Source organism: Eupeodes corollae, chromosome 1 (genome assembly GCF_945859685.1).
Source record: "Eupeodes corollae chromosome 1, idEupCoro1.1, whole genome shotgun sequence".
NCBI classification, from domain to species: Eukaryota; Metazoa; Arthropoda; class Insecta; order Diptera; family Syrphidae; genus Eupeodes; species Eupeodes corollae.
The window spans coordinates 181,024,409-181,050,648 of NC_079147.1; the positions used below are offsets into that span (position 1 = coordinate 181,024,409).

Sequence of the window (26,240 nt, forward strand, 5' to 3'; positions counted from 1 at the left end):
GCACCCAAGAAAACGAATGGAGAATATACAATCCAACCAAATCAAAACCTATATTCCCTACAAACAGCGAAAAATCAAAAAGAAAAAACTTTATCCAACTCCGACTTGGCCATACCACTGCCTACCACCTCCACCTCCTCAAAAAAGAACCTCCTCCAATTTGTCATACATGCAAAACTACATCTGACCTCCAACACCTGCTCCAAAAGTGCAACAGAACTAAGCCAATCTTTGAGAAAATTGTAAATGGAAACGACATCATCCAAACGCTGAGCTACCCAAGTTTGTCAAATATAAATAAGATCAATAATATTCTCTTAGAAATTGAATCCATAATAATAATTGTATGTTTGTAAAATTAAATATAGAGCGGTAGGCCTTTGCAGCTGGAAGCTCAATAATTTTATATAAGCATGTAATTCATTACTTGTTTAATAAATACAAAATAAAATTAATAAAACGAAGAACTTAAAAATAGTGACCAAAGAGTAGTGAAACTAAGAATTAACTTTGATATCTAAAATCGTTTTCAGACCAAGGAGAGCTTTCGATCAACGAAAAGCACCATCGAAACAGTTCATTAACCAAAGTAATATTTGTTTACGTCCCTTCCAACAACTTTTGTGTGCACAACATTGGGCTGGGAATAGCGCCCATTATCACGGTGTTGCATCTATGCATAGAATAAGAAAAGCAACCGTCTACAGAATAGTTTATCGAGTGGCGAATATTATCATTAATGAATTTATGTCTAACACCACTTGCTGGGCACAAAATTGTTCAAACATACTCTTGAAAATGTTTTCTCAAGGAGGACAATACTTTACTTTGCAGGATATTCAGCCCTATCATGAATTCCATCGTAATCGGAAATTTTTACGAATCCCGAAAAACTGTATCATGAAATCCGTTCGTAATGCAAAATTGTATGAGATTTTCCACTACGAAAGGATTTCATGATACAGTTTTTCGGGATTCGTAAAAATTTCCGATTACGATGGAATTCATGATAGGGCTAATTATTTGTTTGCAAAGTGAAAAGTGTTTGGTTAGTCTGATTTTTTTTTTACAATCTTGTTTTAAATTATTCTGACAAACGTTCAATTGTATTAACCAATAAAAAAAAAAACAACAATTTTTGTACGTAATGCCTTTTTCTTTCTGAAAACTATCTCTCAATCAGATTTAATTTAAAAGTTTTGTTTGAAATTTACTTTCGACTTTAAACTGCACCTAATGAATACTCCTTCCCTATTTAGCCACTGAATAATTATCAACAATTTTCATTATTTAAAACTCGAAATATATTTCTCTTTAATGATCTTGCCTATTAAAGTCATACCTATTAAATAAAAACAAATTAAAAAAAAAGTATATATACAAAAATATTTCGTTGGTTTATTTGATAGATACATAAACATTATTACTTATTAAACTAGATTTATATAAAAATTTAATTAGAAAAAAAAAAAAATTAGCTAAATTTGTGGCAACAAATAAAAATATGTCTTTTTCTTAAAAATTATTAGTTTAATTTTCATAGAGAATAATTATTATTATTATTATTGACTACACTACAGATTGTTGTTATATACAATTATTATATTTTTATAAATTTATTTACTTATTTATTATAAAAGATAGGTAATGTTATAAGTACATACATATATGTCAAGCACTCGGGATTTTTGTCATAGATATTTTGAAATTTTGTGTTGTTTTTTATTTCTTTTGTAAATGTCTGTTTGTTATGTTTGTCTTTGTCTTGGGGAATGAGGAAAAAGTCTTTTGATTTACATTTACATAAAATAATTAGTAATGTAATGATGTACACATAAATAAACAAAAATCATATTAAATTAAAATACAAATAAATTTACAATAAATCAATCTTTACCATACACCACACACGGACGGACAAAAAAGGATACTTTTTAAAAATCTTCTCTTTAACAAAAAAAAAAAACATACAAATTAGTAACAAAAACATTGTTTCAGACTTATTCTACTTTGGTCGAATTTTTTCATACATAAACTTTTGTAAACGATTATTTTTGTCTGGAATTGTTAGTTTCTTTTTATTGAATTGGAATTGTGCAAGGGCAAATTCGTACAAATCGTTTTCCATTTGCCAAATTTTCGAATTCATTATTGCTGCAACAGTCTCTTCGCTGGGTGCGATCTTCCATGATGTTTGTCTTAGGTGTGATTTGTTTGAGTGCTGATAGTGTTCTCGAAATCCTTTGAATATTCTGAAATGAATACCAAAATAAATTATACAACATGCGATACAATCTTCTTTTTTTGATACAAATAATGGTCACTGTTACACACTTCGTGTTACATTACAGGGACTGGCTTTTTTGTTTGTATCATATTTATCAAAACCTTAGGTTTTTTGGATAACAGCAAATGTGGAATGAATAAGGTATGTGGTGAGTTTATGTTTCAAAAACAAATTAAGGATTAAGAGCAAAATTTGGGCCAAAATTCTCTTCGTAAACTTTTATTGAAAGTCATCCATACGAGTACACATTTTCCATGCTATTCAGGTCAGGAGAACAGGAGGAATAGGTTCACATTTTGCCCCTGAATCTAAACTTTTGTTGTCCGTGCGGTATTTATTGGTGCATTATCTTGTTGGAAAGTCCATCGTTGTCCACCAAATAATTCAGAAAACTACGGAAAAGCTAGTTCGAAAATCGATTTTTAAATGATTGCCGTCATTTGAAGATCCAGCTCGACGACCCCGCAATAAGTTATTGTTTCCCATACCATTACAACGCCACCTTCTTAATTTTTTAGATCATGGAAATAGTCGATCTACTAACAGTTTTCCCAGCTACTGCCTTGATTTTACTAATGGAAAGCCTTGATCGGCCGCCTCCCCTGAAGTAATGTGGCTTTCGTGACTCTTCCTTTATGGTTTTTTCCATACCTCTCTGAGTCCTTGAGGTAGTTGTACATAGCATTTGAACTACTTCTAATTGTGTTGCTGGCTATAAAACGGATAGTTTTGTCGAGATTCTGGTTAATTCGAATTTGTTCTATTTTATCCTTCGTTAGACCCTTACCCCACATCGTGATTCTATCAAATCAAACTCGTAATAAGTTCCCAAACAACCATAGTGTTCTTTTAACTGATTCAAAACATCCTAGATCTTGTCTCTATTCATGCGACTCAAAAAAAAAGATTCTTTTTATGACCCTCTTCGGTAAAACCACCATAAAACTTGTATTTATCCAAAACATAAACTTAATGCATATTTCATTCATTCCACATTTACTGTTTTCCAAAAAACTAAAGGGTTCGAAAAATATCGTCAAATAAAAAACGAAAAAAGCTTGTCCCTGTTTATATAACACGAAGTGTATATATTTACTTACCTAGGAAGCGATCTTTCAAGGAGATCGACAAAGTCTTCCATTTGTTCTGTGACTCCGACAAGGAAATATTCATTGACTAAATTATGTTTAGCTTGATTTAATGCCCATTCACTTCCGGGTTCCCTGAAATATAAGAAAAACAAATACTTTGTTAATTTACTTGTATGTGGGTATGTATTGAAATGTATGGAAGAAAATAAAAATGTTTATTTCTACTTTTTATTAAGCAACCAAGTAATCTTATTACTTATCAATTCAATTTTTAAGCATTAATTATTGGACAACTTTCATCATACTGAATACTGCATCCATACGTAAGGATTTAAAATTGATTTTACCCACAAACTAATCCTTTGTCGATGGCATCTTGACGGGAAAGATTTTGCTATCTATACTGATGACACAAACATGGAGAACGGTTTAAGTCCAGAACTGTATGTCAAGTTCAATGACAAAATACTCAAATCAAACTTAAACCAAAACTGGAAAACTTCTAGCCACGATGCTGTTCAAACTATAATTCGTCTACAACTACAACATTCCTTTTTTTAAATGTAGACCTAGTGGGCTTGAACATTAACCCCAATGGAATGTCTGACGTTTCTTGGATTATTATTTATGGGAAGCCTATTTTCCCTGCTAATAGATGGTGTAGAAACTTTGCCCAGAGGTCTGACAAAGGTGCTATAGATTTTTAGATTAAATTTGATTTTATTTTCATTATTTCTTAACTTTAAATTTACAAAATCACAATTAGCATGACAAAGCCGTCTGCTAGCTTGACAAGATAAATTTAATGTAATGTAAAGTAATGGTAGCATTAAAAATCAAGAATTGTTAAACAAAAGGAAAAAAACAAAAACAAATATTATTTTTTATAGCTTGTATAATTTAAAATCAAGATACATTTTAACTTCGATGTGTTTTCAGAATCTTCAGCAGATTATTTTGTCTAGTAAAGTTTATCTACTTTGCAGTACATTTAGAGTTTTTGCACCGTCATGTCATTTAAGAGTCTTATCATTTAATTTTCCATAAAGTAATTACACCCAAGGAAGGCTCTCCTACTTTCTACTAGCATAGGGCATTTTCCTAAGAAGTGATAAACATCTTCTCTCTCCCTTCGGTTACATAAACTGCATTGCCCGGGTCGATCCTCCAAATGCGGTCTCGAAGTCTCAGCAACATAGAAATAACCTATACACTGTTCTCATATCTAAAATAGTTATTTGAACCAAGGTTATGACAGAGATGTTTGTAAATTAATCTATGATTTGAATTTCAAGTTTCTTCTACACAGCGACTACGGAGTTTTTTATCAACCCTTGCAAATAAATTATACATTTTAACCCTGCAATATTTTAGATTTACTTAAATCGACCTTAAGATTCCACGTTTCACAATACCTATGCAACTGGTTTATCATTAGTTGCAGTGATTGGGGTGAATTAGAAAACAGCACAATGTCATCGGCATAGAATAGTGCTTTGATCGTTGTCCCGCGAATTCCACTGCTCCACCAATATTGTCGGTAAGGTCATCCACAAAGAACGCAAATAAAAGAGGACTCAACGCACACCCTTGCCGCACGCAGGGGGAATTTTTAGGGGAAGCAGAATTGAATAAAAATTTGATGATAGGGAGTTCAATGGTCGTCTGCTAGGGGATGGTGGGTACCCTTGTACTTTGTCCTCTTTACCCCCGTTTTGAATCCTCGAACGGATGTTGAAATAAGATACAATATATCTCATATAGTTACTCGTAACACGATAGAAAGATGCTTTGGCGTCTGGATGCAAAGATTCCGCATTTTGTTATCAGGCATGAGATGCTCCCTAGAAAATGCCAAAACAACGATTTATTATACCCTTAGCAGTTCTTCATAATTTGGCAATTGATTTCAATGATGCCCTTCCACCCACAACAAACATTTTTATATTTTATTTGTTATGTCAAACAGCTTATTTGATAGACAGATAAATGAAATAGATTACTCCACTTTGGTACTTTTTGTGTTGCTATTTTTCGCAACGTTACATAAAACCTACATATGTACATAAACCCTTATGTATAACTGTATAACTGTTCATCTGTTTAACGATTAAATAAGACTGTTGTATTTTAAAACTAAAAGTGACTCAAATGTTTATTGACATATCGTGGGCTTGTTATTACCTATTCAAAATAAAATCACAGAAGAATTACCTATTCACACATAAAACTCAAACGGTCAACCCTATTAAAATGTAATGTATGAACTAGTTAAAGAATAAATGCAATATAAGATTTTGACAGTCTTCTGTTTTCGCATACTAATTTTGAACGTGATCAAAATCAAGAACTTCTATACAAACATAAACATACTAAGAGTAAAACCAAATCCAAACAACAACATGTATCAGAAGTAGCTTTAACCGTTATTAAAAAAAGTTAGACTTTCTTATGCAAAATAACATGGGTTTTATTTTTTGTTTGCTTGTTGATTGTTTGGAGATAAACCGTTCCTTAGGTCTTTTTGGTGAATTTTAAAATAGAAACTCATTGGAACATAGATCTTAATATTTAACTAGTACCAAAAATATTAGTTTTTAATATTTTTTTTATTTTTATAAAACAATAAGTTCACTTTAGGAAGTAAATTCTTATAATAAATTATTATAATAATATTACAATTTATTCTAAAGAAAATATGGTTCGCGGTAAGCATTTCTCCCTAGAAGAGAAAGCTGCCATTTTAGTTCTACGATGTGAGGGAAAATCTTAAAGGGAAATAGCCAGAATAATGAGCAGATCTTTCAATGGTGCCCTTTCTAAGGAAAACAAAATATAACAACGCCGTTTAAATTCGCCAACGATCATTTTGATTGGAGTGGGCCAGAAGGAGGCAAAAAGTGGAGGAATGTTTTGTAGATGGACGAAACAAAGATACATTTTTTCGGAAGTGATGGCAGACAAACGGTTATTTGAAAGAACAGAATCTAGAAATACACCCAGAAAACGTTCAAGAATGGTGGCGGCAGTATGATTCTTTGGGGGTTATTTTTTTGTAAAGGCGTTGGACTACATTTGATTGAGGGTAAAATGGATCAAAATATGAAGGTGTATATCATGAAGGACGAGAACCTGCCTCTAAAATGTGTTCTACAGCAGGACAACGACCATTAGCACACATCCAAATCTGCTCAGAAGTATTTTAAGGACCAACAAATCAGCTTATTGGAGTGGCCATCATAATTGCCTGTCTTAAATCCCATAGAACATTTTTGGGGAGATTTAAAATGTGCGGCTGGGAAACATTTAACAACAAATTAAACTCATTCTTATATTACAAACAGAATATATGTACATTACTTACACACTAAAGAAAATATAACAAAAGATTTAATAATTCATTGGAAAACAAAACTAAAGCACATAATTAAATTCTGTTCTTGAAAGCACTTGGGGGTCATTCCGTAAAACGATAATCGCTAAACGATAGTGTTTCGACGATACTCTCACTTCACTTAAGACGATAATCGTCAAAACGATAGCGTTTGTACTATTGCTAAGTAGGTATCGTCTGCTATTAATTTCCATTGACAACTAAGCAAACTGAAGTAAAAAAGTTACGATGTAGTTTAGTTTTGTTACAAAATGTAAATAAAAACTCAAAAAAATACAATGAATTCGGTTACGAAGAAAACTAATAGATGAATGGGACCGTGCATCTATTCTAATTTTAACCCATATGCAAAATTTTTTTATATACAAAACATTAGTAATCTCTCTAAATTATTGTTAAATAAATAAAACAATTGTAGTTTTGGAATTGCAAATGAGGACTTTAAAATGATATTATAAACAATAAATTTGCTAGACGGTTGTCGTTCTACATACATAATGTATATACATTCAATATTAAAATTTGTTGTAACTATTGAAACTTTGGGGCGGAGGAACATTGGTATATTCGACAGGCAACGATTTTAGTATCGCTCTTGCACAAAGCACTAATCCAAATTAGTTTTGGAAACAAAAAATATTTTTGAAGCCAAGTTATGTTCCCTGTGGATAAAATGAAGTCTTCATTTCCTTCCCTTGGACCAAATTGGGTTTATTACTGCACCTAATTTACAAAAATATCAGACATTGAACAAACATTTTGATATTATAGTTTTATCTTCTGGGGCAACAAATGAAAACACAGTGGCAATAACAATAAACATCACAAAATAGTTGGTGTGTTTATTAACAATACATTTTTTGCAAATTTTCAACATTTCCCATAGAGAAAAACCAAGGTTAATAACATTTTCAAGTTATAAAACAAGCATTATCTTTCGTTGAGTTTATTTTGACATTTCAGTCATAGTATAATATACTCAACGAACTTATACTGAAAGCGATTGGGCGCATTCACAAAGCTAGTGGCTACGTAGTCAAAATTCAACTAGCTTTGTGAATGCAAAATTACACTACAAAGCTAGTCAATCTGGAGCTGTCATATTGTTGACAAATGCAAATATATAAAATAAGAAAAAAAATTGATTTGATAACTTTAACTTATCTTTTGTGTTTTAAATTCAATAAAATCAAATTTAAGACACAATTTGAATGATTTATATTTGGATTTAAATACTGAACGATTTATTTCATTTTGAATTCGTGTGTCTTTACCGAGCAGCTGATTGTGAAACGTCAAAATCATCCTCCACTAACTTTGTAGCCGAATTTTTTACACTACGTCGGAGGGGAAATTTCAACTACTTTTGTAGTTAGATTTAGCCAATCAGAATCCCTTGACTACGTAGCCACTAGATTTGTGAATGCGACCATTGAATGAGATAATAAAGTTACGTGAAGCAAATTATTGACGATATCGTTAATGACAATCTTTTTGACGATTATCGTTTCGGAAATTACGGAATAACTCCCTTGCTTTTTAATATTTCGTTGCGTAACCATTACTTTACATAATTTCTTCACATCTATGAGGTATTGACTCCATTATGTTCCTTATGATTTCCTGGGGGAGACTTTTCCATGCAATTTCTGTTTGAGTAAAAAGGGAATCTTTATTCTTGCAGCTACTCCGGTGAATCCGGCGATCTACAATGTCCCATAGATTCTCTATGCGATTAAGATCAGGGGACTGAGCTGGCCACTTCAAAACATTGATTTTATTTTGCAAAAATCATTTTTGTACTAAAGCCGTGTGTTTTTTGTCATTGTCATTTTGGAATTACCACTTTAAGGGCATCTCTTCTTCCGCATGTGGCAGCATGATGCTTTGAAGGATGTCTTTATACATAAAGCGATCCATTATGCCTACTATCTTATGGATTGGGCCGATTCCCGCACTAGAAAAACATTTCCAGATCATAATATTTCCTCCTCCGTGTTTTTCCTCTTGTGAAATGTTGGCCTTTCGGCATGTGGACTTGCTTTTTTCCATCGGGATACTGCAGATTAAACTTGGACTTATCCGAGAATAACACCGTCTTCCATTTAGCAACAGTCCAGATTTCGTGCGCCTTTGTAAAGGCGAGTCTAGCCTTTTGGGTTTTCTTAGAGATGAATGGTTTCCTTAGAGTTCTATACGGGTAAAAACTAGCGTCCACAACTCTTCGTCGGACAGTCCTACTGGATACAGACAAGTCTAGTTCACTTCTTATAGTTGTGGCAGATATAAAAGGGTCCTTTTTAACCATATGGACTTATCATCTCGTATAGTGTTTTTTGTTGGTCTTCCACCACGACGTTTGGTTTCAAAGCAACCTGAAATGCTAAATCGGCTTATTATTCGCGAAATAACGGAATGGTGAATCGCGTATTTTTTGCTTTACTAGTCACCGAGTGACTTACAACTCTCAACCATTCCTGTGTGAGAGTACTGTTGTCAGGAATGGAAGGGACCTACAATTTAAGGCCGAATCCGAACGGCTAGTTTGAGAAAGCACTTTTTCATGACAAGAATTACTCTTGAAGGATTTATCAATTCCTCGCAAGAGGCAGTACCCGCGAAAATTAATTTTTTAAATTAAGCCGGCACAGGCAGGGATTGAACCCAAGACCCCTTGCATGACAGTCCCCTTGCATGACAGTCCAACGCACTAACCATCATGCCACGGGTACTACAATGCTTTTATCGTTCCTAAAATAATTCCTTTCTTCCAAGTTGTGATTTAGTTGACAGTAGAGCTGCCTGTGTATATAGATCCTGGCGTCATTTAAGTATTTTCCCGTTGTTTTATGTCCACTGCGGAAATGAGCTGGTATAAAGAAGCTTTTAAATCATTCTGATTATTACACAAAAGGTCCATTCCACATTCTCTTGCCAAATTTATCCAATCAGCACACCAACTTGTTTTGGTTCGTATTACTTGAAGCATATTATTGCGTATCTTCATAACTCTCAAGATGTAATCGACTTGCATTTTTAGGGTTCGTATGATCCTGATTCCCACATAATTACAAAGTTGGGTGTTATTATGGCAGTTTAAAAATTCGGTTAATAAAGTATAGGAGAAGTTTCTCAACTGTTTCGTATTGTTCGTTCCCCAAGTTTGTGCTGCGTAAAAGATGACAGACTCATATACCGCTTCAAATACCTTGAACTTGCTGCTGTGCTATACTTTTGTTAGACAAAACATCTTTTCCAAGTTGCACTATTTTGCCTATTTTGTATAATATAGTGTACAAAACAAACATAGAGGCTGTTTTTTTATGAACAATTTTTTGCGTGGTAAGTATTAAAAAAATAAATGTTTGTTTATCTGATAAATAATTTGTAAATAAATTGACTTTGAAATTGGAATTCCCCACTCAAATGATTCTGCTCGAAAAACTCGAGCTCGATTTTAGCTTCGCATCAAGAATGTGAAATGCTTTAACTATGTGCTTTACCTTCCCATTGTGATGCATCGGAATCTCCTTTTAGTTCGTTAAATATGTTCCTAAAGATCACACCATGTTTTATTTTTAATAAGTCACAATAGCGAAAATGGCCAGAGTAAAAATTTCAGCTGTGTAATTAGAATTCAGTTGCGAATATGTTCCAAAAGAAAACAGTTTTTCAATTTAATTTAAGAACTCTGGTTCCTTTTCACTTAATTTGACGAAATTGCTAACTAGAAACACGAGGGAAAATGGCGAGACCTTAAAGACTTAACATAAACAAAATTCTACATACCAGCACTCGGCTGCATGTCCACAAAAGAATGGAATTTGTAGCCACATATTCTTCGGATCACAGTCAGGTTGTTTGGATTCGACACATTTGTCAAATGTCTAAATAGAGAGTAGATATAGATAAAGATTAATTTAAGTTGAAAAACTCTTTTAGATCGTGCATTGTAACTCACCATTTTGTTGCCAGCCTTCTTGCGGACTAAATTCGGTCGATAGTTGTCCCCATAACGAAGAAAATAATAATAAGAAACTAATCTATCTAAAGGCTTACGAACTATATTAATGTAAATTGGTTTATGTGCTATTTGGAATCTGAAAAAATAAACCTTATTAGGAAGAAAATTCCTTGGGACAAGTTGATTATAGTAATTCTTACTTGGAGAAGTCAAGAAAGGCCATATGGCCATGATATAGTGCCGGTTTCATTTCGCGCCACTTCGTAACATTCCTCACAAATGTCACCTGTAAAAATAAGTTCCATTAAAATAATCATTCTCCACTTCAAGTCTCTTGAATTTCTTACCTGATTGGGCAACGATAGAGCATGCATGTTGGCCGTGACATTGATATGCAGGACATGAAAGCGATTCTTCTTGCATAGATCATAGGCAATATTAACGAAGCTGGTGGAACCAGTCTTCGGCACACGATTATACAGAACCACTAGATTCTCATCATAATCGTAATCTGGATTTAAATCATTTGCAGCAAGTCGTCCAGCTTTGGGCGGCGCAACTATAATACAGAATATTAAATTAAATTAAAACTAATTGCACTCTCCAAACGAATAATTCATACAAGTCATACGCATACCGTCATGGAATGTTTCTAGCCGCACTTCGGAATACAAAAGCCAATAGCATAGACATGTTGTGACCAAAATTCCGCTGATAGTAATGCAAACCAGTGGCTTTGTTGTTGATAACATCTTCAGTTTTCTAAATCTCATTGAAAGTGCATTTTTATTGAGACAACGTAAATTATCAATTTTCAAAAAGTTGTGCGTGTAATTTTGTTTTCTAGATAAAATCAAGAGGTACTATTGACTTAGTAAACAACATTCTAAACATTTATAATAATTATGAAAACTTTTGCTACGTCGTTTTCTCTTTAACAAGAAATAACAAAAATATTTCCTCGAATCGTTTTTTGTTTAAGAAATAACCACTCAACTCAGTAGGAATTTGACAGGTTTTTATAAGAGTTGAGTGGAATTTTGGATTGAGAGCTGATAAAAACTGATGTTTTGTTTTCGCTGTACAGCGGTGTAGGATGATGGATGAACGTGTTCAGCAACAAACAGTTGTTGTGAGTTATGGTTCATTTCGGTGAATTCGAATTCTGTTCAATTTCTTTTTGAAAATATGCTTTTCCTCTTTCTTAACTCTGCCATCAGAGCTCGGAGTAATTTCGGCTTGCAAAGAAGTAAAATACTTCACTACAAGTTTGCGAAAACGATCTGACAAAATCAGCAGGTTCCCAAAATCGAGTAAAATTAATTCGAAGTCGAAATTGAAAATCTAGTAAAATTGTTTTTAAGGTTCTATCATTATATCAATTTTATAATTTCAATACTTTTCAAAATCAATTTAAGTGAAATTAAAGCAGCTGTCATATATCACATCAGTAAATGAAAAAGTTTTTTTATTTTTATATTTTTTCATAATTTCTTATGTTTTATTAGTAATGTACTTTTTAATAAACTGAATATAAAATATTAGTGTTTTTATTCTCATTTTGTTGATGCACATGACAGCTTTTTGCAGTTTTGCGGTTCTTTGCGATAAGCAGTTTCCAAATATCGGTTTGAAAAAACTCTGGTGTCAATGTCTAGTTTCTGAATGTGTCTTGAAAGATTCTGAAGGAACGTTTTATTCGAAATTTATAGAGAAGACATTTGGTGTGTTGAAAAATCATTTTAAATGCTATTTCTGTACCTTCAAATACAAAGTAGAAGCTGCAACTTCTCACGAAGTGAATTATGTATATAAAAAAATTAATGATTTAATTCCTTCATCCGGAAATAATTCAAGAACTTGCTTGGGTGGGATCGGAGGTCTGGATACACTTTTTGAAATTATCCTTTCACAAGCGTTGTGAGTTCAACGGGTGAACCCAATATTGCCGTTTGATTATAGGTTTATTCCGTCTTTTGAATTCACAGGCACATATCAGTGCCAATTCGTAAAAATTGATATCTAAAAATTTTAATTGACTTATGATATTTCTTTCAAAAAACAAAAAATATATTTTATATAAGTTTTTATTCCAACAATATATCTATTCTTTTCTTTAATAGGCTAAAGAATAGGAGAGATTTAAAACTATTTTGTTTCGTGTATATGAGATAGAAAAAGCGAATAAATGTTTCCTGTGTATTGGTTTATTTCTTTGATTACTTTTGGAGTTGATTATGTGCGCGATGTTTGGGCATCTAACGATCGAACTATTTGGTTTCCAAAAAGTTGCATGTGCGCGTCTAGCCTTAGGTGAATCAACTAAACTCTTCTTAAACACTTTCCCATTGCGAATTCAATCTAAACCAACTGAATATGGTCGAAATCATCATTTGAAATCGCAAAAATTGAAATGTATAACACGTAAATTCACTTCGTTTTAAGTTCGAAAAATATGAAATCGATGTCGAATTTCAGAACTTCAATTTATATTTTGAATCGATTTCAATATCAGTGAAAGTGAAATGTAGGACTTAGTTGATAATAACAGACATTTTAGAATAGTTATGTTTTGTTAAACTTTTTAATTTGTTTAATTGGGATTTAATTTGTCGCTACATGAAATTCTTAATTAAGTTTTTACCTTTGGTGTTAATATCTTCATTACACAGTTCCACTTTCCGGATTAAATTTAAGACATTAATTTATGTGTCATTTAAAACTTAAAATAAAACATGAACGGTCAAAACACTTTTCTTGTTATTTTCAAATAACCGCATTTGTGGACTTCATTAAAACATACTTACTTTTTTATCCTTTTACCAAAAAGCAGACATGCTTTTTTTGAGTGAAAAACACATTGAATCATTGATATACTTTACTTTGTTCAACTAAAATAGCCAATACAGGTCTTATGGGCAAGATTTTTTTTCAAGCATTCGCGAATAATTACCCCCACTACACTAACGTCGGGAAAAATGTTCCTGAACAAATTTGCAAGTCACTGATATTCCTTAAAGAATTATGCCGAATTAAACTGTAACCACATTCAAATTAAAAAAAAAAAAACAGACTACAGTGGATCGTTTTCTGGTAATTTCTCACTATACTAGCGCAATAAAACGTAGCTACGGCTATTGCATATACAAGGAAAATTACAAAATTTGAAAACAAATCCAAAAAAAAAATATTTATACTTGAACATATTATTTTATTTTGATTGTACAAAAAAACATCTAAACAAACGCAATGCAGTACATTTTTCAATAGTAAGTTCCATAAGGAATTTACCATTTTACCTTTATATTGTCTTGAATATCAATAGTGTTATCATTATCAGTTCAATGATAATTCAATTATCTTTATTTATATTGATGACATATAAGTAACAAAGGTGATTTCTACTCCAGCTGATTCTATCTTACTCATTTCAGGCTTAGTGCGATGAAAATTTCTTAGATCTTAATTTTGCTATATACCAATTTGTTTTTGAGCCCATTTTGATCATTGATTTCAACAAACGTATCACTAAATCCCTAAACCATAAAAGATATTTATTAGAACTCTCCTTAAAAACGGTAGTCAAGTTTACTATCCCCATCAGAAAACTCACTCTTATATAATCGAATCTATACTTGGGGTGATAATCTATTCTTACCATCCTATGAAGATCGTTTAAAAGAAATTAAACAAAAACTCTCCAAAAACGGCCGGAAGTCGCTGATATTCTCTTTCTACAACAGCTCTAGCAGGAAGCTAGGCGCTTCATTTCGTCTAGGAAATATTCCTCTCTATACTAATCCAAGGACCTTCAGATAGGCAAATCTCTTTCAAATGGCTCATCACCATATAGATTAAGGCCTTTCAATTATTCACAAATACAATAAAATCATCCGTTTTTTTCTCAAAAAATTGTGAAAACATATCTTCTAAATGTCAAAACCTAAATCGACTTTATGGCGGACTTAATACTCCTATAACCAATTTTACTTATTAACTCTCTTGTATTTTACTTTATTTATAAGCTTTTCAGTACTAAAGGCATCAAAAAGTTGGAATGACAACATCATCTATATAACGAATTAATGAATTAGGGCTATCAACAGACAGCTGATATTATGTACATAGGGGTTAAGTAGGCAGAATGTGCACTATACTTAAATTCCCTGTCAATTTTTAAAATTTCCCTTCATCTCTGAGCACTTCTCTGGTCTGGTCAATTCAGTTAAGTTAAGTTCAGTTTTTCCTTTTTCCTTCTTCATGAAACAAATCCACAAAAATCTGTGAAGAAGAAAGATTTATCATATTTTTGTGTACCAGTCTTGAGTCCAGTACCACCAGCATAGAATAAGAATCAACCATTCCAGATAAAAGGTACACATGTAGTTTTTAACAAAAAAATAAGTTTATTTAATAAAAAATTATTTTCCTTCCAAAGAACATTGGAATCCTCCTCTGGCACATTTCACCAGAGCAGCAAATACACACAAAAGAAAAAAACAACCCAAAAATGCCTGCAGTCGTTCGCGTTAAACGTCGTATCGACGAAGAACCCCTAGGAGCCTTTGTCCTAAATGGCAAGAAACGTCGCATTGATGAGAGTGATACGAACAGCGCCGCAAATAACACAACTCCATTGGATCTCTTCGACACGAGCAAGGATGAAATTTCAACAATTCTCAAATTCGCTGGAACCGTACAATCGCAGGTAAGACGATGAACTTTTTATAAACCCTTCAATTTATTTTAATTTCTTATTTTTAAGGATGAAAAAGTCACAACACAAATCGCCCGTCTAACTAAAGACGAAGCAATTGAACTCGCCAAAAAACACCGCCAACAACCGATCAGCGCCACAGAACGCGGTAGGCAGGAAATGCGCGCCCAAAGTAACCAGAATCGTTTCAAGGTCGTTAATTGTTTCCGTGCCATCGACACAGAAACTGAAGATGCCAATCCTAAAGAGATCACAATTGTAGACATAGAAAAACAGCCTTTAACCACGACTATTGAAGATCCAGCCAACATAGCCACAACTAGTTCGAATCAACGACAGCATGAGCCTCAACCATCGGTAACTCCTGCTACAACTATTGAGGAGAACTTCACTCCAACAGATGGCGATGGCTATGTCTACGATTTGTATCTACCAGAGAACGAACAGCAGGCAGACGACGTCGATTACACGGACAACTATCTAAGGTTGGTTTTTCAAGTCGATCAGATATATTTCACCAGTCGGTTCATTTAGGTTGTATTATCCATTTAACTACTATCGCTACTAAGTAAATAAATTACTAGACTACTCTACTCGTCGGTACTCTGACTCTGTTTCTCATTATCTCTAACACAACTCCATTTAAAAAATCCGATCCATCGATCTTCTAGAATAGAGATAAAAGAAACCATAACAAATCAAACAATAAAAATGAACTGAAAAACACTCCTAAACGCTCACATCATAGTTTCGTTAGTTGTTCATTGCTGCGGACTGTTTTTCTGTAAAATTATAAAACAAAAGATAAACTTGCCTTATTTCTTGTTTTTTTTACTTTATTTGAAAATAATGAGTTCGTTGAATTGTTTTAAAACTTTTTCTACTGATGAAACTTAGTTTTTAAGTTTTTTTTACATAATTATTTGTTAGATGTAAGTTGATTTGTAAAAGAAAATTAAATCATGTATTAATGTTTTTGTGTATATGTTCCAAATCTCACTCTTTCTGGTGGTTCTGGGATAGACAGGATCCTTTCACAAAGAAGAGAGGAGACAGTGAACAATGCACAAGTAATGATGATAAACAACAAAATTCATAATAAGAAATAATTCTTGGTTTAAAACAAAATAAAAGAAAACATCAAGTACTTAAAAAAGTAAAATAAAATAAAAGAAAAGAAAAGGAAAAACTTTAAAAAGAAAATAATGACAAAAAATAAAAATGTATACAATATTTTTGTGTTTGATTTCTATGGAAAACTTTAATTAAATTGTTTTTTGTTTGTTTTAATTTATTAAAATAATTTTAATTGATCTTTTTTGACTGGGAACTGTGCACATTTCTTGATGTGAAATGGTTTGTATATTCTTCTATTTTGGTTTTTGCCAAGTTTTATTTCTTATTTTATGCATTACGATACAACAATTGATCCTGCTGATACATATGATGAATGCAAGGCGGAAATAATAACATTTTATAATCGCACGAAGTGTGGTGATATAAAATAATATTGTCAGTAAGTACCTGTGAGTGCTATATTGCTTGCACAGTACCCCAACCCAGTGCTTGATAAAACGTGCAAGCAATATAGTATTCTCAGGTACTTACAATATTATTTTATATCATGCTGTAATAACCAATCGCCAGGTTTAAAACAAAATTAAGATACAACTTTTTTCTGGACTTAGGTTAGGTTATAGTGGCTGTCCAAGATGGAAATGGACACACTTAGGCCAGTTTAATGGCCCATTGTGATACCACATGAATCTTGAGGCTTCCTCCTAAACTCAATGGAACCAGCTAGAGTCCCTTACGAAACGTGAGAGGCTGATTATACTGATATGATTTAGATCGTTAAAGAGGAATTCTCCTAGGTAATTCTTGCGAGCTAGAGCAGGGCATGTGCAGAGAAGATGAAGAACCGTTTCTTCCATTTCCTCGTCCATACAGCTTCTGCAAAAATCATTTGAGAATACGCCTAGTCTCGTGGCGTGCTTTCCTATTAGACAGTGTCCGGTTATGACACCTATTATCGAGCTTATATGCGATCTGCTTAGAGAGAGCAAGCACCTTGAACGTTTTATATCCAGTGTTGGCCAGATGTTTTTTGTGGCTTGACACGTGGAGATGTTGTTCCACCTGGTGCCTGCCCTCCTCGCAGAGTCTTGCATTAGCAACAGTTTACAAGTAGCGATTGGGATGCCAGTACATGCCAAACGTGGTGGGATGGGCTGTACTGTACCGTTCCTGGCGAGTTCATCTACCTTACAGTTACCTGGAATGTCTCTATGGCCCGGCACCCAGCAAAGGTGAATATTAAACTGTTGCGCCATCTCCATTAGAGATGATCGACAGTTATGGACTGTTATAGAGTTTGTAAAGACAGAGTCCAGAGATTTGATAGCGGCCTGGCTGTCAGAGAAAATACGGATATCAGATGTTGTTATCACGTTTTCTTTGAGCCAAGACAAGACTTGTTTAATCGCCAAAAGTTCCGCCTGGAACACGCTACAATGATTGGGAAGGCGGAATGAGAGACTTAATTTCAGTCGTTCAGAGTACACACCTCCACCAACCCCTTATTTGGTTTTTGAGCCATCTGTGTAAAAATGGATTGACTCATCCTCCAAGAATGTCCTATCCTCCCAAAAAGATCTGGTAGGTAAAGAAATATGTAAGTTTCTGTCGAATTGTAGTTGGGGATGGTGTAGTCTGTGTGCTTTGGAATTGATTCTAAGTACCTTAGAATTACGGAGTGGCCAATGTTGTTGTTAGTCCACTGCGACGAAGCATTGAGGCGAGTAGCAGAGCTTGCAGCTATTTGTTTGCTAAATATGTCAAGAGGTGTAAGGTAGAGCAAGGTGTCCAGTGCTGCAGACGGGGTCGTGCGAAGCGATCCGCTTATACATAGGCAGGCTGAACGTTGGACTTTATTTAACTTATCCCTGTTTATACCTTTCTCTAAAGCAGTCCACCATACTGCCACACCGTACGTTAAAATCGGTCTGATTACCGATGTGTATAGCCAATGCGTGATTCTGGGCTGTAAACCCCATTTATTACCAATAGCTTTTTTGCAAGAAAAGAGAGGTACAGTAGCTTTTTTGACTCTTTCTTGTACGTTGCGTTTCCAATTTAGTTTTTTGTCTAAGACAAGACCCAGGTATTTAGCCTCGTCTGAGAATTTTAATTGGATTCCTTTAATATAAGGAGGGTTGACAAATGGAATTTTGTATCTCCTCGAAAATAAGACCAGATCGGTTTTGTGTGGGTTAACACCCAGTCCACACCGATCAGCCCAAAGTATTAGTCTGTCTTAGGCATTTTGTAAGAGTTCTTTTAGGATATTTAGATGCTTTCCTGAAACTGCTATAGTAACGTCGTCCGCATAGGCTATCACTCTGAAACCCTCCGCATCCAGACTAGTTGGAATTTCATTCACCACTAGGTTCCAGAGGAGAGGGGTAGAACACCAACTTGCGGTGTCCCTCTACTAACGAATCGTCTGCAAGAAGAGTTGCCCAGTTTTGAGTTCATTATTCTGCTAGTAAGCATTAAATGAATTAACTCCCGAAGCGAACTCTCTACATTTAGAGATGTCAGTGCAGATGTGATTGCAGATGTGTCCACGTTGTTAAAGGCACCTTCGATGTCAAAGAAAGCAACCAAAGTGAAGTCTTTATGATGGAGGGAATATTCGATGGTGCGTACTAAAGTGTGTAACGCTGTTTCCACCGATTTACCTTTACAGTAGGCATGTTGAGACGAAGACAGAAGTCTTGTATCGATACGTGCACTTAAATGGATACCAATCAATCTTTCCAGGGTCTTAAGAAGGAATGATGATAGACTTATAGGTCGTAGATCTTTAGGATTGACCAGGTAAAGACAGCTGGTAAAAATTGCATCAAGGATTGGTGCAATTATATCAGAAGTCTTTTGTAATTCGGCTGGTATTATTCCATCTGGTCCTGCAGCTTTAAATGGTTTGAAGCTGTTGAGAGCCCATTGTAGCTTATTCTTTGTGATCAGACCTTGTGGATATGTTGTATTTGAACTTGAACGTATATAACTGTTGCAAGTTCCGGTAAGAGAACTACCAGGAAAGTGAGTGTCCAATAGTAAGTTCAGCGATTCATTATTGAATTTGTCCAGGAGCCATCTGTATTTTTCAAGCAGCTTGGCATAGCTGGATTAGTTGAAAGAATTTTCCGTAACCTAGAGGCTTTAGAAGTTTCTTCTATCATGCCACAGAAGGATCGCCAAGAAGATCGCTTGGATTTCCTTTGTGCCTTCTTGTAGCATTCTGGACTTAGCATTTAATCTAATGAAAACATTACTAAATCGTCAATTGTCGATAGAAACAATTCATAGGCAACATAAAATTCGAATTGGCATGGTTTTAGGTATTTCTTAAGAGACAGAGGACGGTCTGAGAATATGGGACAAATATCACACAGATGCGCTTATTGTACCAGTTTTAAATTTACAAAGAGGATTTATTAAACTTATTTTGATTCAAATTTCTTTGTTTGAAGTTTATCAATGCAGATGAATTTACTTTCAGAAATCAATGTCACTCAATAGTTGGGAAGTCCAGACTTGTGCATTGACTGAGAAAAAAACTAACCCTTCGTTGGGTCTTATGACGCTGTGACATATCAAGGAGTGCGTACATATATTCGTGTATTGATGCATTGTTGCTCAATCTGGTGTTCTCCAGAGCATATTTCTATAGTATTTCACTTAACCCTTCAAATTGTGATAAGGTTTTCTGTTTCTATTTTATTATTGTATTTCGCAGCAAAAAATTTGTCGCGTTTTCACTCTTAAGGTTTTAGGTTTTCCTTTCTGCTCCAACTAAGAATTTACACATCTCATCAATTTTAAGGTCAACAAAGCTTGGTTTTATAAGACGCTGCCCATAGGAGTTTAACGTACCCTCTTTCTTTCTCTTTCCCCTGGGAGATATTTTTTTAATTTTCGTAAAAACTCTCTATACTCATATATGTATATGAAAACAAAATTTATATTTTAAGGTCTTAAACTTTTTCTGCCAAAAGTACTACTTTAAACTGAGGACTAGACCAAGAACATAATATGAATCGGAAATTCAGCCCTTTTCCAATAACGCAGCACAAATTCATCAACTTTTGACCAATTGAGATTTGTTAATAATTTAACAACATTTTCAAAAATATGGTTTGCTGTTAAATACAACTAAAATTTTTGTTGCGCGCAATTTAGAATTTGAAAAACTTTAGTAATGCTTTAAATTATTTTGATAAAATTTGTTTCTAAGAAAAGATCAAATACTTAGGTTCTGAAAAAAATTTATATTAAGTTGCATTTAAATTCATGAACATCGCCTTTAATTATACGTCTACAATATTCGTAATTCGTAAAAAAATTCAAGCTTTTAATCAAACAATACATCAAACATCAAATTTCCGTGCGTCTGTCTGTCCTGGTCCCTACATCTCAAAGCCTTGTTTCGATTGAGTTTAAACTTCGAAATTATGGTTTTAAGCCGATTACCATAAGGCGTTTTTTTTATATTTTTTTAATACGAAAATTCGATTTTTTCAAAAATGTAGCCATAATTTTTTTAAACTTTCTAAATTTTACTCTTAATTAGAAAAATATATTTCGGTATTTATTCATAAAACCGTTACTTTTTTTAAGTTTTCCCAAGAATGTCATTATATTTTTTTTTTGATTCAACATGTAAAATGTGTATTATAAGCACTTAGTAAACCAGGGGCTAATTAAAAAATTGTGTACTTAAATGCACCTTTATTCCTAAATTCAAGCATCAGCTCCAATCTACTAGTAATCAGACCGATAACGATAGTAATAATAGACTCCCGAAAATTGAGTTCAAAAAAAAACTACGTTAAAAAAAGCCATACAATTCTTTATATCAGATTCTTTATATTTTCTGGGTTTTTGAATTTTTGTACCGTTTTTCGAATTAATAGAAATGGCAGCAAAAAAGAATGTATTATTTTTGGAAAAAAAGCTACGTTTCAAAATAATTCCTTACATTTCTCCGTAAAATGCACCAAAAACCCTCTTGTTTTTATTTGTCAGTAAACTGTTTTGATAGAAATTGTTGGTACAATCTTAACTAGTGTTTATTGCCTTTTGGGGAAATGTGTTAACAAATAACAGAAATGAGTTTCCCAACATAAACATTTTTACAAATTATTTTCATGTCTCATTATGAAAGTGTTTCCCATATTTTATGGATGACGGTGTTACCACACTCTAACCCAACAAAAACTGAAATTAGCAACAAAATTATTTAAGCATAAAAGCTACGTTGTTTGTTTGACGTTATTATGTAACAATATACTAAACTATTTTATTAGAGTCGTCAAAATTAAAAAGTTAGACTATACCTTGCTGGACAACAGTGTTCTAAAATAATTTTATAACTAAGGTTGACACTTTAGCCCTTGAAATGTGTAAATATAAGTTATAAGTTATGTGTGTGAACCCCCCTGTATCCGCCCTTTCCCAGATATCTGTGTCTATATTAAAAAAAAAACCTATTACATTTATCTAAAATATTGGCTGATGTCTCCTTGTTTACTTTAGATATGACTGATGCTAAAGTGCCTTTTCAACTTATAAAGCCATATATTGGTTTTACTAGTATAGTGTCCCTAAGAAAGTAGTACTGTAGCCTGCCTTTGCTTGTTGAACGCACTCCAAAGTTTTGATCTTCTAAATTGAATTTAGTTTCGTTTCTTCCATTCAGAGCACTTCATCGAGTTCTATAGTCCCGTTTATAGTAAAGTTGCTCCTATTTTTGTTAAGGAATCTGAATCGTTATTTCTTTAGACTCTAACATGATTTGGTACCCAATGAATATTTAGTTTCAGTAGTTTAACTTAAGATTAAGATTAAAATTGTTCTCTAAATTGCATCCTTTGATCTTGCCATCTCTTGTAGAGCCTATTCTCGTGGTTTCCTAGATTAAGATTTTTGCCATTAAACCGTTCCATGAAGTTAATAATGACTTGCTAGTTAAGAAATATTACTAAGTTCGTCAGGTGTTCCACCAATGGAATTAGTTTTATTTCTAGTTAATAGTAAACTGCTTGCAAAGTTCTGAGTGGAGACTTATCTAATTTATACGATTCGGATAATTTTGTCTCTAGTTATTTTTCCGAATAACTTTTCTACGATCTGGGTATTTTTTCTTAATAGTTACATATTTGAATTCACCCGGAATATAGGCCCGAATTTTCTTTATCTACCTAATCCCAAAACCATCGTCCTTGGAACTTCAATTAATCCATAAACAATCTTCATTGTACAGATCCCCAACACCGCAATCACATCGCCGTAGTAAAATGCATTTAACACTGAATATTACTTTTTATATTAGGTAAGGTTAAGATAGCTGTTGAAAAGAAAAGGCGTTGGTCCGCTGTGATAACCTTATGGATCTACAGATGTAAATATCTGCATTGGTCGTAAAAACCAATTGGTGCCAGCTATGAAGCGTTTGAGACAATAAATTTCAGAACTTCTCAGATCACTAGTATCATTATCATTGTTGTAGAAGTCTTCTAGGTGGAGTCCTCGTCTTTGTGATAGGGCAGGATAGAACATAGGTGTGACAATGTCTGGAAAAGCATTCCTACCTATAACGAAGCCAATGTGCCACAAAAATTAGTTGCTTTTAAGCGTTTAACATCAAGCATTGCCAAATTAGTTTGATTGATAGAAAAGTAGTTGGCTTTCTTTATGTCATCACACTTTACCATAAGCTTACAAGTAGTTAAGGGTATACCGATGTTAAATTGTTCGCTTTCTTTGCAAGTTCGTCAGCAATTTCCTGAAATATCTCTTTAACGCGGCACACAAATAAAGTGAATTTTGAACACAAGACATGATCAACATTTCCGGGTTGTTAGTGAATCAGAATCCATTAATTTTAAATAAGCTTGACTATCTGAAAAGATGCGTAGATCAATTATCGATATTACGTTTTCTTTGAGCTAAGAGAGATTCTTCGATGGCCACAAGCTCCGCCTGGAACACGCTACTGTGATAGCGAAGATGAAAAGAGACACTAAGATTTAGTCTGCCGGAATGCACGATTAACCGACGACCCGTCATCTACTTTAGATCCATCTATATAAAAGTGAATCGCTACGTCTTCCAAAAACTACTGACGTTACTTATTTAAGATCTGAATGAGTTCAAAATAGTGAAGTGGAAAATATCGTTATTGATCCACTGCGAGAAGGCTTTAATAAGTTATTATATTATATGAACTTAAATGTAATGAAAAGTTTGTAGTCCTCGAATATAAAGTTTCATTTATGTACAAAAATAAAACATTTAATCTAGACTGACTATAATTTGTTTTTAAAACAATTTATAACGCTTATACTATCTGTCAAGGAACTTTTCATGTTTAAAAAATTCTATATATTGATTTAATATGATAAATTTGTTGAACTATCTATGCAGCGTTCGTGCTTATGAGGAGCTTGTATATGAAGATTGTTACAATGACGAAGAAGGTGAAGATTCAGAAGACTCAAATGAAGAGAATTATTTTCGTAATGATTATCCCGATGAAGAAGACGATGATGCAGACAATGATTCTATGGGTTTTCGAGATATGAGAAGAGCTATAGAAACTATAGATTTTGGTAAGGATATTTTCTTTTAACACTTTGACTGCCACGTCGTACGTTCTCGTGCGACAACTCATAATTCCCCAGAAGCCACGTCGCACATTTTCGTGCGACACCTAGTACTTCAGTTCAGGCCATGTCGTATGTTTTTGTGCGACAGTATATGGGATATTGTATGGGTTTCGGATTGCGTGGTTTTTGGTAAATATTTTGGTCTAAATTTCGTCGCTGTAGGATAAATTTTGAGGAAAATAAATAAGAGTGAAATTTCTTCTTCGTGTTTGTTTATATACTTCATTTTTATAACTTTTTATTATTCAGAAAAAAAAATAACAATATTATTTCATTCTAAAAATTAAGTTAAAATTAAAAATTAATTAGTTCACTATTACTTATTCTAAAATTTGTTTCAAAATTCCCAAAGATTCAGGTTTACTGTCTAAAAAGAAATCAGTTGAAATTAACTAATTTGAAGAGATATTTTATGTAAATTACCTTTTTGAATGTGAATATTTTGGAAAGCAAGTAACGCAAAGCTGGGGTTTGTTGGGGCACTCTGGACAAAATGTTGTTGTTCTTTTTATGCTGTTCCTAGCAGTTTTTCTATCAGAGGATTTTTTGTTATACCATATCCAATTATTTCGGTATTATAAAGGTTTTTAAAACGTTTTCAGATGCAAATGAAAATGAACTGTCTAGTGATGACGAGGATTACCATCAAGCTCGGAGTGGTTTTGTCTTTAGCATAGATGCTGGGGATGAAGATTTTGCCGATGATGTTGATTATCGTGATGTTGATCGTTATGGTACAGCATATGCCCGTTATAAAAAGAGAATTTTACGAGACATGCAAGCAGAAAATTCTGAGGACGAAGAAGATAGGCATAATGGAGACATCTCTGAACAGAGCGATTATGTGGATGATGAAAATTCTGAGGATGATTGAGTTTGAATATATTTTTTTTTAAATAAAGAAAATGTTTTGTTAGATGAATTTATTTATAAAACGAAATTATGTTGTTTTTTTTTATTGGTGTTAATACTACAAACGTGAATGCTAATAGTATTTGTTGGGATTCGTAAAGGTCTCCGATTACGATGAAATTCGTGAAAGGATTGATTGCAAATTGGCTCAAAACAAAATTTCCTTTGATCCCAATTTTTCATAATCGACTTTTTTGGTTAGCAATAAAGCACATCATCATCTTTAATCAATTAAACAATCATGATGTAGAAGCGCTGTTGTTTCAACAAGTGAAATTTTTGAGCTTTTTCAGTTATTGTTGTTTTCTACACTGAAGTAAAATTTGTTTGAACGCAATATTATGTTCTGCGATTTTACAATTTGAGCCTACAACTACGTCTATAGATCTAAGGGTTTTACGTTTTCAAAACAAATTTCCTTTTGTCCAAGGAAAAAGGTTTTGGTTCACAAAGCTTTACAACAGAAAATTATCTGAAAAAAAAACAAACAAATTTCCATAAATGTTCGCTATTGAGAACTTTTCGTTTTAAGTAACCAATGTCTTATCCAATTATTTATTAAACTCAAAAAGCCAAATCTAAAACGATATTTTTGTTTTTAAGGAAATTGTTAAAAATTAAATTTATTATACTAGTTTCTAGTCAGGCATATATTTTTTTCGGACAGAAAAAATCCAGTAGATCCAATTTCTGTTCATTTTTTTATGAGATTAATCTTATAAATAATCCAAGTTTTTGAGCTTGAGGTCTGAACGCAACATGTTATTAAATCGACAAAACAGCGAACATTGTCACCATTTTTTGTCAGGTATTGCTGATTTTAACCTTGACGGACTACTAACTGAATTTTCTTTTGAGTTGAATCCCACCGCTTAAACTAAAACTGTTTTGACTTAAAACTAAAATAGTATTGGGTTAAGGAAGATTGTAGTAAAGGTTTCTTTTAAGGAACGAGATATCACGGTTAAGATCAAGGAGATAAACGTATATTTTTTTAATTGGATTATAGAAATAATAATTTTAACATCATAAACCAAAAGGAATAATAAAAGTGGTCCTAGATGACCCTGACAAACACCTGAAATTGCATAAGGAATTAATTGGACACAGAACTTCTGAACACAAAAACGCCAATATAGT

At 33.3% G+C, this 26,240-nt stretch overlaps 2 protein-coding genes across 3 annotated transcripts; one reads left to right on the forward strand and one right to left on the reverse strand.

The window, feature by feature from the left end:
* Positions 1-1,378: 1,378 nt before the first annotated feature.
* Positions 1,379-11,737, reverse strand: LOC129941609 (heparin sulfate O-sulfotransferase). Of its 2 annotated transcripts, none has more exons than XM_056050286.1 (7): positions 11,359-11,737; positions 11,084-11,295; positions 10,937-11,022; positions 10,734-10,872; positions 10,562-10,659; positions 3,388-3,510; positions 1,379-2,252 (listed from the first exon to the last, which is right to left on the reverse strand). In XM_056050286.1, exons 1-7 carry the CDS (start codon positions 11,507-11,509, stop codon positions 2,006-2,008), a joined length of 1,056 nt encoding a protein of 351 aa, XP_055906261.1. In that variant the 5' UTR covers positions 11,510-11,737; the 3' UTR covers positions 1,379-2,005. The 2 variants fall into 2 exon arrangements, with proteins under 2 accessions (XP_055906261.1, XP_055906262.1); XM_056050287.1 differs by having other exon boundaries at positions 11,374-11,736.
* Positions 11,738-14,951: 3,214 nt separating this feature from the next.
* Positions 14,952-25,128, forward strand: LOC129941002 (probable RNA polymerase II nuclear localization protein SLC7A6OS). Its single transcript, XM_056049538.1, has 5 exons — positions 14,952-15,110; positions 15,175-15,444; positions 15,502-15,938; positions 23,947-24,131; positions 24,791-25,128. Exons 2-5 carry the CDS (start codon positions 15,247-15,249, stop codon positions 25,060-25,062), a joined length of 1,092 nt encoding a protein of 363 aa, XP_055905513.1. The 5' UTR covers positions 14,952-15,110; positions 15,175-15,246; the 3' UTR covers positions 25,063-25,128.
* Positions 25,129-26,240: the final 1,112 nt, after the last annotated feature.

Bases quoted from the DNA above. Each gene is read 5' to 3' on its own strand.
- LOC129941609 (XM_056050286.1), bottom strand. From the start codon at position 11,509: ATGAGATTTAGAAAACTGAAGATGTTATCAACAACAAAGCCACTGGTT. The intron at 10,873-10,936 runs GTAAGAATTACT...TTATTTTTTCAG, and splicing joins GCCTTTCTTGACTTCTCCAA to ATTCCAAATAGCACATAAAC. The intron at 3,511-10,561 runs GTATGTAGAATT...CTTATATTTCAG, and splicing joins GGACATGCAGCCGAGTGCTG to GGAACCCGGAAGTGAATGGG.
- LOC129941002 (XM_056049538.1), top strand. From the start codon at position 15,247: ATGCCTGCAGTCGTTCGCGTTAAACGTCGTATCGACGAAGAACCCCTA. The intron at 15,939-23,946 runs GTTGGTTTTTCA...CTATCTATGCAG, and splicing joins TACACGGACAACTATCTAAG to CGTTCGTGCTTATGAGGAGC. The intron at 24,132-24,790 runs GTAAGGATATTT...AAACGTTTTCAG, and splicing joins TATAGAAACTATAGATTTTG to ATGCAAATGAAAATGAACTG.